This window comes from Berghia stephanieae, chromosome 1 (genome assembly GCF_034508935.2).
Source record: "Berghia stephanieae isolate SIO BIC M18660-M18661 chromosome 1, UCSD_Bste_1.3, whole genome shotgun sequence".
NCBI classification, from domain to species: domain Eukaryota; kingdom Metazoa; phylum Mollusca; class Gastropoda; order Nudibranchia; family Aeolidiidae; genus Berghia; species Berghia stephanieae.
In genome coordinates, this window is record NC_088360.1 from 84,257,952 (window position 1) to 84,274,712 (window position 16,761).

The following is a 16,761-nucleotide window of genomic DNA, read 5'->3' on the forward strand; positions in this document are numbered from 1 at the left end:
TGGCATAGGAATACATCAACCCAAAAGTTCTGGATTTCAAAATTTGAAAAAGGAAAAAAATTGTGACAATGGCATATGTACACATGCGTTTTCAGAGATCTACTCTATTCTTCTTCATAGTTAGGTTCAGTTAACATATTGCTGCATTAAGAAAGAAGATTTGGAAACCATCGATTTCTTAGAGCACCAAAAATACATAAACAAATAAATAAATGTTAAAATAATCTTTTTTTACGGTTTATTTAACCGAAAAAGAAATCTCCGTTGAATCACAGCTATCTTACATAATGATATCTAAAAAAAAAAAAGAGAGAGAGAGAAGAGAAACTCAAATTACGCGCTAAACTATGCGTTTAAAAATCTTGATTTATATAAGCACTAATTCAGTGAACATGAACACCATTTATATGTATAGATATGTACATGAATATACAATTACCAAGTTGATTTTTACGCCAACCATTTTAACTGAAAAAAGGAACATGGCATTTCAGGTTAATCTTGCCCGTAGTAGTAATTCTAACATAATCCATTAACTACAAGTGCAGATGTATGCAGATACGTGCCATACCATTCAATCAAAATTCAAATTTATAACATTCACTCGGAAATAAGTTGTGCACGAAGAGTATTCATAAAAAAGTTTAATCAGTTACAAGTTAAAAACCAGGCACCTCCTTAGCTTTTGAGATACTGATAGATGAATGGACACGTTATTTTGAGAATGGGATTAGTGGGTTAAACATTCTGTACAGTTCAATGTGACTTTACTTAACAAGTGAGTGGAATGAAAACGGAATATAAATAATGACTTAATGGAGGATAGGCAAGAAAATCTATAGGTGGGTGTGCATCCGCAAGGTATCACAAACGCTGAAATGGAATCAAATGTATTTACAAGTATGTAGATAGTATGATTATTGGTATAAAAGCACTTTAAAAATGAATGGATCAAATGTTAAAAAACAAGCAAATCAAACCCACATATGGTCAAATGTAAAGACACAATATTATTGTTTTAACCCATTGCAAAGAGACAATCAATCTACAAAGAAATCGTTCATCGGAAAAAAGCATGACACCAGTTGCATTCACATTCCAGATTCTAATGACTTTTGCTCAAATTTACATTCTCATTGAAGTCTTTAAAAATTGCAGTTGTACCGTAATATAATAAAGTCATAGTCGAGTTTGATTAAACATGTAATACTCAGTAGATAAGGAATACAGCAGATACACAACATCAGTGGGTGTACTTGGAAAAAAAGAGAAAATTGCGGACAACGGAATCATATGCTCAAAATATTATAACAGAGCCCCCAGAGATGAGAAAGGAAAGGAAACTGGTCAAGTCAATTATAAAAAAAGTTTCGATGTCAAGAAATATTTTACAAGTATATACACATACAGACACTCTCCCAAATACTAAAAAACAAATCAAAACGTGTCTTGGATCAAGCAAGGAATAAATAAGCCGGAAAAAAGTCATTACACTTTTATAATAATATGCTTCCAAAGATATTGCAATTTAAGCCACATCCACTTAAATTGAAAACCGTACTTCACAATTCAGACATCAAGTCTCATGGTATTCAAAACAATTGAGAGAATTATAACATCATAAAATTATATATATTGCAAATGAGTTCGAGAATTTACACTAAACGGTGTTGCATTCTTTGTCATGCAACAACACCGCTCTCGGGACCCAGTTCCACAGTCTTGGGGTCTACTTCTGTATCGGTGACAATTTCAACAGTACAATCCTTATTTTCTGGCGTAGAGCCCGGCTTACTTTTACCTAAATCACATCCATTTTGCTTATTTGAACTATTATTAATACCAGATGAGTTGTTGGTATTTCCAGAATCAGTTGCATCACACTTATCTTTCTTACTCACAGAGCTAACCTTATCGCTATCATCATCATTGTCATCTTTTTCATGACTACGTTTTTCGTCATTTCCTCCATCCCTTTCGTCATCATCATCATCATCATCATCATCATCGTCGTCGTCGTCGTCGTCTCCGTTAAACTTATAATTCCGGTACGCCTTTTGAATAATTCGAGCTGCGTAATGCTCTTTCTGTCTTCGCAGTGTACTGGAAATAGGAGTGTATGTTTCCTTTTCTTTCTCGTCCTTATCTCCTTGAGGAATATCTCCTGTCTCTGATGTCCCCAGAAAATTTTTCGTAAGAGCATCAAGAATATCCCGACAGTAACAACGGTCACCTTCACAAATTGGTATGTCTAGTTTGACGAGTATGAAATGATTTGGTTTTGGAAGCCTCAGTGGCTCTTCCAAGTAATCAACGAAGTCGGATAGCTGATCCAGTGGAATATATTTAGTCGCACTTGGATCGAATTTCTCCCATTTCTCATAGTACATATCAAAATCATCTGGGGAGAGGCCTTGCTGTACTTCTTCAGTTGCCTTGCTGAAGTTTTCGAGAATGACTGCGATGTACATGTTAACTACCACAAGGAATGAAACGATAAGATATGATGCCAAGAATAGTGTTGCTTTAGAGTAATCTGTACACGGCTGCTCCGGTTTGCACCTAGATATTAGAGCGTTGAGCACATCACTCCAACCTGCACTGGTGCACATTTGGAAGAGCAATATCAAACTTCGTAAAAATGTGTCAAAGTTGAAAGCATCATCCATGCCGTATGTTTGTGGATAACTCTGAAAGAAGTTCATTCCCATTACGGCATAAATAAACATGACTAAGGCAAGCAGAAGCCCAATGTTAAAGAGGGCAGGCAATGAAACAGCCAAGGAGAAAAGAAGAGTTCTTATTCCTTTGGCGGATTTGACTAATCGCAGTACACGGCCTACCCTGAAGACTCTTATTACTCTCAGTAGAGTAGGTGAGATGAAGAAACTTTCAAATTCAGTCAGCGATGAAGCTGTGAAAGAAAAGAAACGGAAATATTATAAATATTGTTTATATAATATTCAATGATGAAAAAATGGCCACAAATCAAAAGACATATCGATGGTCGGCAGATCAAACCTCTGAAGTCTCGATCGGCGGATCAAAACTGTTAAGTCTACGTAAGAGCTTTGCGTACCATGTTTTATTTAATTTTGGGCGGATCAGACTCTGATCAAAATTAAATAAAACATGGTGCGCAAAACTCGTATGTAGACTTCAGAGTTTTGATCCGCCAACCATCGATGTACAGGGAGCAAACTCATTTTCGCCTTAGACTCCTTCCGCACTAGGACAAAACTGTCCCGGGATAAATTTGTCCTGTCCCACTGGAGAAAACTTCTATTCAAAAGGGGTTCCGCACTAGGACAGGACTGTCCCGGGACAGACCTGCGCGATGCATTATTTTTTTATTTTTTTTTTTACAAGATTCAAAAGTTTATTTGTAGGCAATTGTCAATATAACTCATACAAGAATATAATATTTTCATCAACAAATCAAGTAAATAAAATCAATAATAAAGCAAGGTAAACAATGATAGTAATAATGATAATAATAGTAATAATAATAATAATAATAATAATAATAATAATAATAATAATAATAATAATAATAATAATAATAATAATGATAATGATAATTATAATGGTGATAATAATAATGTAAAATCTTCTAATTAATAGATTAGTTATTTAATAGTTTGAATTATAAATTAATAATTTAAAAAATAAGTCCTTGGTACAACTCTAATAATTCACATTTTATGAATCAACATAAGATACGACATGACGATAATGTTTTTTACACTGTACAATGGGATTTGTTTACATAAGATTTATATAATCATGAAATATTCTTATAGCAAGAGTAATATTATTGCTGCTGCTACTACTACAACAACTACTACTACTACTACTACTACTACTACTACTACTACTACTACTACTACTACTACTACTACTACTACCACAACCACTACTACTACTACTACTACTACTACTACTACTACTACTACTACTGCTGCTACTACTACTACTACACTACTACTACTACTACTACTACTACTACACTACTACTACTACTACTACTACTACTACTACTACTACTACTACTACTACTACTACTACTACTACTACTACTACTACTACAACTACTAGTACTACTACTACTACTACTACCACTACTTCTACTATTACGACTACTACATCTACAACAACTACTACTACTACTGCTACTACTACTACTACTACTACTACTACTACTACTACTACTACTACTACTACCACCACTACAACTACCACCTCTTCTACCACTACTTCTACTACTACTACTACTACTAGTACTACTACTACTACTACTACTACTACTACTACTACTACTACTACTACTACTACTACTACTACTACTACTACTACTACTACTACTACTACTACTACTACTACTACCACCACTACAACTACCACCTCTTCTACCACTACTTCTACTACAACTACTACTACTACTACTACTACTACTACTACTACTACTACTACTACTACTACCACTACTACTACTACTACTACTACTACTACTACTACTACTACTACTACTACTACTACTACTACTACTACTACTACTACTACAAGTAATGGATGAAATAGGGGTTGCATATTTCTTTGCTTTACTACGTGGAAAAAAAAGACAAATGAAAGAGAAAACAATATTGGGTGCATCCTTTAATGACTCAAAGATTGCTCAAGGGTCAATTCCGTAGACTCTATGGTGATCTCCGATCTTATCTTAAAATGACTTTCTTGGAATCACCTCATTTTACCCAGGTGCAAATGAGTACCAGTTCGCTGATGAAAGTAATCTTTGACGGACTAGCATCATTCAAGAGGATAATAGAAAGTCAGCATGGCTCGGTGGTACGGTCTTTGCTTCGTACCCGAAAGGCATCAGTTCGATCACCCGCTGATGCGCTGTGTTGCCTTGAGTAAGTCACCTCGCCTCAATTTGCGGCGCTGCACTGCGGCTAACGCCTGGGTTATACCTCGCCCTAGCTCAATTTGCGGCGCTGCATTGCGGCTGACGCCTGGGTTATTCCAGTCTTCCCTTGGAATAGACCCTCGAGAAAAATTTCCCCTATGGGATGAAAAAGGGAATTTTATTATTTTAAATTTTAAACTGTTATCTGTCTGCTCAACGCTACAGCAACATGGATAAGTTCCGGATTTATAAGCTTAGGAGGCAAGATGGCCCATGGTTAGCGCGTTGTACTCTGGACTCAGAGGTTCTGTGTTCGATTCCGATCGAAGCCAATTTGTACTTTCTAGAGCAAGAAAATTTACTCCAATCACTCACTCCATTCAGGTGTAAAAGGGTACCTGTCAAGCTGGGATAGTAATCTGCGATAGACTAGCGTCCTGTTCAAAGGTTTTCAAACAAATACGTTAATTGTCCGCTTCACGTTATTGAAACCGGAATAACTCCTGCACCATTGGCTACAAGGCTCTAAAGGAGTTAATTTGTCTTACAATGAGTCCAAGTGGCTCAGAAGGACTTACTTAAAAATATTTTCATTGAAAATTCCCGAAATAAATAATGATAAAGATAATTGATCCCACAAGGTACCGAATAGATGTGCGACCGGTTTTAGACACGTTACTGCTGTGTCACAAAGTGTGACACTTCTTAAATTATATTTATAAACATACTTTTTTAAATTGCCGAAAATGTTTATGCTGCTATGCCTTCTGTACGTGGTTTCATCACATAGAATTATTTTTTGAATTGTTCTTGCTTTTTTATATTCAGAATTTAAATAAATAAATAAATCATAACTGTGAAATTGAATGTAAGCTTCAGTTTAATATACAAAAACAGATAAATGGACGTTTCGGGTTTCCCCTTCATCAACACATGATGAATTAAAAACTACAGACGAATGAGATAATGTGGTAGTGGCGTTGTTAAGATGCATAAACAAAAACAATGATGGGCAGGAAATTGTATGCTACTTTGTGAGGAAGCGCGAATTAAAACAGAGCAATAGAAATTTATAAAAGGTGCGTACTTAATTATGTTAAAAGAGGGGAGGCGGATAGGAACTGTGTAATGCAGTATAGAAGACAGTGAACTAAAATAAAGTGTGGACTATTGTTGGAAAATAAATACAATGGAATTGGAAATAAATACAAAATGTAAGGGATGTAGGTATTAATATATTAGTGGAATTAGCAGCAGCAGAAGCAACAGTAGTAGTAGTAGTAGTAGTAGTAGTAGTAGTAGTATAGTAGTAGTAGTAGTAGTAGTAGTAGCAGTAGTAGTAGGAATGCAGAAATAAAAACAGGCATTTCAATTTTGACACGGCGCCGCCAAGTCTGGGACTTTTTTGTCCTAGTGCGGAAGTCTGCTATATTTTTCTACTATCACAAACGATATGAACACGGGACTGGGACAGTCCTGTCCCGTTGATTTTGTAGCATTTCACAACGGCTTGGGACACAACGGACTGTTTTGTCCCGTCCCAATAGGTGCGGAAGATTTCTCTAAATTCTATATGTTACAGATTTGGGACAGGACTGTCCCAGGACAGTCCTGTCCTAGTGCGGAAGAGGGTTTACAGCCTCTCTTTAAAGATCAGATTAAATAAAGACTTACACTGATCACTCGCACAAAAATAAAATATGATAACACGATCGTACCCCCCCCCCTCCCCCGCCCCGACCCACATGCCGTCCTATAGAACAAAAAGAGAGCCGTAAATATTGAAATAGCTTTGCCATTTACTTTCATTGGTACTCTCTTCAACATACTATTTTTTTTTCATAAAGGTTATAGTATGCGTCAAACATCTTCTTCCCAGAGATTCACTTTATCTCTGTCCAGTTGGTACCTTGACTTCAATGAATTTAAACCCCCCCCCCCCCCCACCCAAAAAAAAAAAAAAAAAAAAAATCCCGCATTCCTGGCAACCGTTACGTGGCAATCTTTTTTTTTTTTTTTTTTTTTTGTTGCGTAGTGTCCATGAAGAGTTATTTTAAAAACTCAGACAAAAATATCCAAACAAAAAAACAACAAAGCGAAAAACCCCCAACAACAACAACCCCCCCCCCCCCCCAATATAAAACAAAAAAAAATTAAAAAAAAAAAAAAAAAAAAAAAACAACAAAGAAATCTACAAAATATCCAAACTAAAATAAAAGAAAACCAAAGAGAAACAAACAAAAAAAAAAAAAACCCAACAAAACAAACAAAAACAAAACAATCCAAAAGAGAATAACAACACAAACAAAACAAAACAAAACAAAAAATAACCACAGAAACAATACAAAACTAACAAATAAAATAAACATTATGAAATGTCAGCATACCCCCCGCTACTCCCTGAAAATAACAAGAAAAACACTTTAAAATGCCCATTCCCCTCTCTAGAATTAAAATGCAAAACAGCTCCCCTCCCCCATTAAAAAACAAAACAAACCAAAAAAAAACAAAAAAAAACAACAAACAAAATCAAAAACAAAAACAAAACAAAAACAAAACAAAAACAAAACAAGAACAAACAAACAACCCCTCCCCCAAAATAAAATGAAAAAAAAAAACAAAAAACCCAAAACAAACAAACCAAAAAAAAACAACAAAAAAAAACTGATCTCTCCAAACAAAAACGAGCAAATCAAATGAATAATCCCCATTCCATGAAAGCGGTATTGGTTTAATCAAAGATACCTAAAATTGGAAAGACTGGTAGACGCAATTAAAAAATTAAAAAAAAAATATTTATATCATGTTATAAGGCAAATTAAATAAGGAACAAGAGTGCGATGTCAAAACAGTGGTTCCAATCTCATTGGAAGTGTGAAACTAGTCCTCTGGGTACCGGATACATACATTGTGCAACTGATCTTCCGGTTTCCGAGTGATGGCATCTCATTTTCTTGCCAAAATAAAATGTTGTCCTCAATAAAGACCATTCATCCTCACTCTTTTACGCCTCGTAATCATAAGAATCTACCTATACATCTTGCTACTAAATTGTTCTGCCACATTATGATTCAATATGTATCCTATTCATTGTTTATTCATTGTCCCGAGGATTGGTTACACGCTTCCAATGAGTTTTGAACCGGAGGAGAAGAAGATGTGACGCCAGGACTTTTTTTTTTATCAACTGTCTCTTGAACTTGTCTTGATTTGAAAGCAAACTGCATGATATTTATAAGCACGAGAGCCGAATTATGAATTGATGCAATGTAAAATATCATGTGTTGGTTTGATATATTTTTCCAATGGCGACAATGAGACAAATATACACTTGTACGAGCATATGCAAACAGATTGTAAAAGATACGCAATTTAATATCAGTTAAATATACACTTGTACGAGCATATGCAAACAGATTGTAAAAGATACGCAATTTAATCTCAGTTATTAAGAGGTTTAATCTCTTTCTCTGACTGCCGTGGCACATCATATATAAAAATTGATTCGGCTGGATGTATCCTCCACTACATCTTGACATTAATAGGATGGAACGATGTATACATATATGCAGGTCTGACATCCTAACTCACCAGTGGGCCTAGTTTAACATTTTCAATAATTTACGTAATTTTTTGAGATTTTCATTACAACAATGAGCCCTTTGGGTTATCAGACCTTCAAATAAGTGCATATCGAGATGGAAGAATCTATTCCTAAAAAAATGGTTGGGGGTCAAAATTGTTCTGCTAGATGTTCTGCTAACCCATGCTAAATGTTTTCCAACGAATACAGAATTACTGGCAAATACAAACATTATAGAACTAATTCTTACAGATTGATACATGAATAGCTTGGAAATTTAAATTTAGGTTAATTCTGTCACATGTCGACTTAAATGATTATTTATAAAATCAGATAGGGCATAATGATCGGTCATTTGATGAATCGCTATCTGGCCGCCCTGTTGCCAGATTCATTTGCGCGCACCTACCGATTCTATTACTCGACCGATTTTGATCGTTATTGGCTCAAACGATTTGTCTCGATCTATATCAATTTCCATGTACAGTAGTAAAATAATTAAACAGATAAATACGGGTCTTCTCCACTAGCAGTAATAGATATGAGATACAAGATTTGCATGGAACATTACTTTCGGCTATTGAGCGGCGTAATAATACATCTTAACACTTTTATATTTTGTTAGTGGAACTTTAGTGATATCCAACTGGCGGTATAATGTTCTTTAATAAACTATGCCATTAAAGTGCTTTGCAATAAAAGGATTTAATACGGTTACCTATAATCTAAAAACGACCGACGAGTAGGAACCTCGATAGTTTGCTCTTAACAAAGGCATTTGCTAAGTCACCTCCGGCCAGCCAACAGTGATTGGGTAGCTGGGTCTGTTAGATCTGATGGGTCTTTATGATAGACTAAATGTCAAATCAAAACTGAAGCACGTAATCGTTAATATTTGCTAGAGAAACCTTGATAAGCTTTAAAAGTATCAAGTTTTATACTTTTTGACAATGTCATCTTAATACATGATAAATGATGTTAGAGTTTTCTAGCCAAAATGAGAAAAAAGGGTTTTGTCAGTGTACGATAGCCTTGGTTTATCAATAGTGTGCGCTTGGCTAAGTAGCCACAACATTGCCATCCGGAAGTATAACGGACCAATACACAAAACTATGTGTAACCTTAAACGTTTATATTCTGGTTAATAGAGTTTAGTGAGAATTACTCATAAACGTGGATGGCAAAAAATGACAACAAAGATTTGAGTGACGTCAACTTCGTTCTATCTATACGAAAGTCAGAATGAAATCAATCAGTCTGACAAACCCAGATCAGTTGAACAGATACTGAAGGGTTGTGTCATGGGGGTGGTCAATGGAAGGCAAATAGCCCCTCTGCGATATGAGCTTAATAAATAGTAATTAGTAAAAATGCAAGGTACAAGAAACCGTTTGAAACATTTTAAAGTTGCCACGGACTAAATGGATGAATTATAGGGAACTTTATATTATTAATCATCGTCTTCACGTTTATTGTTCATAACCATCCATACAATTGCTTGAGTCACAAAGTCACAAAGCTCTTTGAAGACATTATTCATGATATTATATGACAGAGAGCACTGTGGCTGAACACAGTAACTTTGGGCATTCTTATGACAGCCAAATTTCACACACCAAAAGCAAAAGAGCTGCTGCGCATCTTTTACTTTTATCTTATTCTTTTATAAACTTTCATTGTACTAACTCACCTAAAATAGATAACACAACGACAACGAAGTCAAAAACATTCCAGGGAATCTTGAAGTAATACCAGCGTAAACCAATGATTTTCAACACACACTCCGTCGTGAAGACTGTGATGAAAACTATGTTAAAGATGTCCAGGATATCTTTCATCTGCTGCGTCATCCCATAATGATCAAGCATCATGGTGAACATGTTGAGTATAATTATCACCATGATGATGATGTCGAACTTCTGATCTGTCGTGATGTCAAAAATGAGTGCTGCCAGTTTGTACTGTTGGGAGGGATTGGATAAAAGAACAAATGATTGAATTGCATGATAAGAAGTAAACATAACATTTAATTTAGAAAGAAAAGACATAAAAAAGACGAGAAAAGAAAAATGGACAAGTTAGAAAAAATAAAACTATCATAAAAGTTAACAGGGGTGTGACACAACACAGCAAATGGGGTTTCATGTCTGTGGATAGTCAAAGCAAACCAAAGGTAGGCATGTTAAAATGGACATTTTATGACATACGGAAGAAGTTTTCATTGATATTGTATTAGGTGTCTTTTAAGATTCATTCAGCATCATATATTTCTATTTATTAGGTTGTGCAAACGGGATCATGACGTCATGTGTGAAAAAACGGGGAATGGTACTGGGATAGGAATCAAACCAAACAAGAACGGCTGTAAATTTTGACTTGACAGTCATCAAATGTAAACATCATTAAGATAGGTCATCAAAAATTTACAAGTATCGATCTTTCCATCGTCTCGATATCTGTTTAAAAAGATATAATTTAGCGTTAGCCTACCTCTCATTTTAATTTCTTGTAGAGTTATCACGACTTATCGAATTTGTACTGACTTGAATCAAATTTAATTTTAAAAAACAAGGTTTATGTGATCTTTTGAAAAAAAATGACTCATGAAATATCGACAATCATTGTGTTTAAATCATAGCAAGGTTTGCGTGATCTTTTGTTTTACAATGTCACTGATGAAAGACTAACAGCCACTGTCTGCAAATTAATATAAATATTTAATCCTGCATTTTGGATGTTTTCGAAACAAAGGAACTGTTGGAAATTCTAAAATTAGAAGAGAGTGGATGTTGAATTTCAGACTAAGCATTGCGGATGGACTGGCCACACGCTCCGAATGTCATATACCCCCCCCCCCCCACCCCGGGCAAAAACAAAAAACAAAAACAAACCCAAAAACAAAACATTATTGAAACCAACAAAAAATGCACTAGCCAAGCCTCAAAATGGAGCCCATAAGGGGTCACGGAAAGGGAAATTCCAAAAAGTAATCGAAGCTTATATTATATTCACTCTCTTATTCAATCGTTTTTGTTGAAAATATGCACTGACCAATCAGTTGCAACCAGGATGTCTTTTGTACATTAATTTGTTTATAAAACACAAGACATTGTTAATTGTAGGCTGCATGTGCTTCAGGATGAAAATCCTCAATAGTTGAATGGATTCAATAGAGAAAATGCACGGAACTGTATTGAACTTTGTGTAACGACGTACCAAGCTGCCAGGTATTTCGGTTTTATTTTGATAACGTCACAAGCGATGATGGAAGTCACAGGGATAAGAGCAATAACAGTTTTAGTTTTTTATGCAAAAGATCACACAACATTTTGCCTAATCTCAATATTAAATGACTTTATTATAGCGTAAATCTAAATAAACTAAAAAATTAAGATATTTATTTTAAAATTTGTTTTTGTTGAAAAATTTAATCTTTGTCTGACAAAATTTAGCACACACGCACACACAAACCTATATACAAACGTACAAAAAAAATCAAAATGTTTTGGCGTCTTGGTTCAGGAGAGAATCACTCAAAAAGTAATTAAAACAGGAAAAATGTAGAGGGATAGAACAATAGAGAATTTGTTGTAGTTGTTGCTGGTTTCTTCTTTTTGTGACGGGGTACAATCCATCAAATGTGTGATTAACTATAATAAATATCCAACTGCTATACTGCCACAAATTGTATTTCCATTTCGGCGGAACAAAGCTCACGTCATACATCAATCGATAAGTCTCAAATTAATTTTTTAAAAGTAATCTCAGGTTTGGGACTTTTTTCTTTTTTTTTTACAACAGGGGAGGCAATCGCATTCTTTATCCAATGATTGATGAAGACATAGTTTTGGCGCCAAATGAAAACAGAATACAATTTGTCATCGTATGACAAGGCATGTGTGATTTCCAAATGTGTACCGCTTTAAGTGAGTCTGGAACGACATTCATATAAGGACACTGTACACCACTGTCTCTATTTTGCACTTAAAAGCAACTCCAGTTTATGGCTTTTATTTCTTATGTATTCTAAATAATCTTAAAATAATAAAGATTTACTTTTTAATTAAAAAAAGATAAGATATAAAAAAAAAACTGTGAGGTATATTATTTAAGGCCTTATTCTAATTCGTTTCATTGAATATTAATACAAGTTTTTCAATCATTCAATTATGGTAACGTTTTCAATAAAATTTGAGTTTTAATGATAATGGGATAAATGACAGAATGGGGTAGGTTGGGTAAAGTTTTACACTCTCAAGAAGCTGGGGATCAAGGTAAGCAACTCTATGAATCAGGGGCAGGGAACTATCATATCGTCTATTCAGAATCAAGAAATTGTCAGTGTTACCTTGTCCGCATTCTGAAAGTTTCAAAATAAATACAGAGATAAACTGGCTATAGTAAAAAAAAAGCCTAAATATTAACAGACAAAAGTATCTAGTAATACTAACTGAGAATGCTTTTAAGCACAATGCTAGAATAAATAGATATCACATTCAGTCAGCATAATAAATAACGTATTCAGATCACGATTATCAAATTTATCTTACATCAAATTACAGCCCCCCCCCCCCCCCCCCCCCAAGATGTCTTCAGATCATGACTGAGAGACCTGTACATCATTACGTTTAAGAAAGATACCAGTCGCTTGATTGTTTTTTTTTGATTTTTTTTTTGTTGGAAGGTGAGGAGTTGTAAGATTTTTACATTAATACCTCTGTATTCTTTGGTTACACAAAACCTTTAACACGATAGTTGATACGTTCCAAGTCAGTATGTAAACATTGTTTTTAAACACTGAATTTATGATAAGCCAAAGTAAATTGTTGTGTTTATTATTTTGACGGACTGCTGCTGTAAATGAATTATACAATTAATTGTGAAAATCTGGCAAAGTTTTAAGATGAAACCCCCCTGACTGGTATCTTCCATACTCAAATGATTGACAAGAGTCCAATTACTACAGCTGAATGTGCTATCACAAACAATCAAATTACATCATGATAAAGCCTTAAATCATAAATAGAATTCCAAATGTGTATGAAGCGTTTAAATGTGTAGTTAATGTAAAAGCAAATTGATGTGCCATTTAATCAGTCAACTGCCGTACACTAGAAAAACAGGGATTTAAAAATCTGGCTGGAAAACTCTCCTTCAAATATTGATCGATTTAAATAACCCTCGTCTTTTTAAAAATCTCTCAAACCTGGGGTCACCCGAGGTCCCAGGTTTGAAAGTTTTTTTTGGAAAGACGAAGATCATTTAAATCGATCGATATTTGAAGGAGAAGTTTTCTGGCCAAATATTTAAATACCCGTTTTTCTAGATTACGACAGTAACTGGTTCAACTAAATTAAATGTTACCACCAAGACAAAAATATAATATTACAACATGATGTTAAAACGTCACGTCATGTATCAGTTTGATATCTCGATTAAGCCATGAAGCAAGAAAGTTGTAAGATGGTAACATGAAACAAACCTACTATGATGATCCTTCTTTGAACATCCACAGATGTCAATTGAGAGAAATTAATACTCCTTTCTCTTAAACGATATACGTATTAATTTAAAAAAGGGAAAACCAAAACGGTCGAAAAACTAGGTCCAAAAAAATAAATCCAAAAAAAGGAAAAAAAAAAAAAAAAAAAAAAAAAAAAAAACAACCCCCAAACAAACAAAACAAAACAAAATAAAAAAAGAAGACAAAAACAAAACAAAAACAAAAAAACCAAAAAACAAAAAAACCCAAACGAGATCAATCAAATAAAGAAAGCAAACAAACCCCCCCCACCCCCCAAAAAAACCAACAAAAACAAAAAGCCCCATAACCTCACCCCCACCCCCTCAAAAAAACCTCAGAAAACCTCCCCAAAATAAAAGAAAAAAAAAAACAAAAAAAAAAACAAACAAAAAAACAAAAAAACAAACAAAAAAAACAAAAAAACAAACAAAAACAACACAAAAAAACCCAATAAACAACAAAAAAAAAAACAACAACCAAATACAAAAGAAAAAAAGTTAAGAAAATCAAATATAACACAACTTAACAACGAATATAGATAAAAACAAAACTAAAGCCCCAACATTGTTCAGGGTAATCTGAACCCCTTTGTTTCCATCTGAGGAACTATTTTGTTCTTACGCTGACAGAACGCCGCGTTTTATTTTGGCTGGAAAACAGTCTACTTGACCAAAACGATAAGGGGCGTATTCTCACGGTGTATGGCATAAATTAAGAATTGGAAATATCTGGATAATATGGTCGTGAAAATTATCATTTTACATATCTTTTTTTTATACTTGATAATAATAATAATAATAATAATAATAATAATAATAATATAATAATAATAATAATAATAATAATAATAATAATAAAAACGATAATAATGATAATAATAATAATAATAGTAATAACAATAATAATAATAATAATAATAATAATAATAATAATAATAATAATAATAATAATAATAATAATGATAATAATAATAATAATAATAATAATAATAATAATAATAATAATAATAATAATAATAATAATAATAATAATGGAATTTATACAGAGATTTCCACCTAGGTTTCTTTGAATAAGACGTAGAACATCAGGAGAAGCTTCAGTGTTATAATAATAAAGCCACATTACATGCTGGCTTAAAAAAGGTTACTAGATATAAACAAATAGTCTGATTATTGAAGTAAATTTTGGGCGTTTTATCATTGTCATAATAATTATGAACAATATGTGTTGATTAATCAGTGGTAGTAGTAGTAGTAGTAGTAGTAGTAGTAGTAGTAGTAGTAGTAGTAGTAGTAATAGTTGTAGTAGTAGTAGTAGTAGTATTAGTGGTAGTAGTAGTAGTAGTAGCAGTAGTAGTAGTAGTAGTAGTAGTAGTAGTAGTATATGTAGTAGTAGTAGTAGTAGTAGTAGTAGTAGTTGTAATAGTAGTAGTAGTAGTTGTTGTAATAGTAGTAGTAGTAGTAGTAGTAGTAGTAGTAGTAGTAGTAGTAGTAGTAGTAGTAGTAGCAGCAACAGCAGCACCACCAGCAGAAGCAGTAGTAGTAGTAGTAGCAGTAGTAGTAGTAGTAGTAGTAGTAGTAGTAGTAGTAGTAGTAGTAGTAGTAGTAGTAGTAATACTGGTGGTAATGTAACAACAATAGTTGTAGTATTAGCATTAGCAGATTATATAGCAGTTGTGGTAATAATAGTGGTTACAGTAGTATTATCTGAAACAACAGCAACAGGAGCAGTAAATCTGTTTGTTTTTGTTTTTAATCGGTTGGTCTGCTGCAAATTTGATATTATATTAGGATATAGATTGGGCCATCCTTGAGATCTGAAACTATAGCAATAAACTGTGCTGTAAACTAATGAAACTATTGAATATATTATTATATATAATTATATTATATATATATATATATATATATATATATATATATATATATATATAAAATATATATATATATATATATATATATATATATAATAAATCACAACTATTTTTACAATGTTAACGTGTGACATGACAGGCACAAAGTCGAAATTGGGACTATCCAAGTACATAATAGGTATAACTTTGTAAGACCTTCCCATGTCTAAAGAATGCTCGAAATTCTTGATCTCTTTTTTTTTTTTTTATAGCGAAAGCAACTTTAGAGAGTCCGACTTTTTTACGACTTGCCAGATTGTTTAATTGGTATTTATGTTTGGTTATGAAAATCGTGTCATGTTTGTAGTCCTTAAGGTCCATTGGGCCCATGGAGCCGGAGTTTATCCCGGTTTCTATAGCGGGAATCGGACAATAGACATTGCTTGCTATCCTTTGGATAGGATGCTAGTCTATCGCAAAGTACTTTTTGCACAAGTCTAACAGACTCATTACCCTTTCACTGCTGGGTGAACAGGATGTGTGTGTGGGGAGGGGGGGGGGGGGTCAGAAAACTAGTCTAGACTGCACCCGGGATCGATCTTGGTCCCTTTGCGTGTGAAGTGAGTGCTCTACCAATTGAACTATCGGGACCCCCTGAGCTATCGAGATCCCCGTATCATGTTAGCCGGTGAAGATTTCTATGAGAATGTAAATGTTGTTGCTGGTATTGTTGATGTTGTTGCTAGAGCACATCTAATCTTATTATGCTCTTCGGTTCAATGACATCGAGTAAAATGCAGAGGTCTATTTCAGCTAGAATGTAAATGGATGCATGGTGACGATGAGTTAATTTTTACAAATAGTTATATGCTTTTTGACTGTTTGACGGCAAG

The 16,761-nt window shown here is 34.0% G+C and overlaps 1 protein-coding gene across 2 annotated transcripts in view; it reads right to left on the reverse strand.

Annotated features, from left to right (window-relative positions):
• Positions 1–843: 843 nt before the first annotated feature.
• The window catches only part of LOC144959547 (sodium channel protein para-like), a 195,057-nt gene continuing 179,139 nt past the window's right edge, over positions 844–16,761 (reverse strand). For both annotated transcript variants that reach the window (XM_078892164.1, XM_078892166.1), the window contains 2 exons: positions 10,183–10,453; positions 844–2,914 (listed from right to left, as the gene is read on the reverse strand). In XM_078892164.1, coding sequence (XP_078748290.1) covers positions 1,683–2,914; positions 10,183–10,453 — 1,503 coding nt within the window. In that variant the 3' untranslated portion in view covers positions 844–1,682. The remainder of the gene's footprint in view (positions 2,915–10,182; positions 10,454–16,761) is intronic.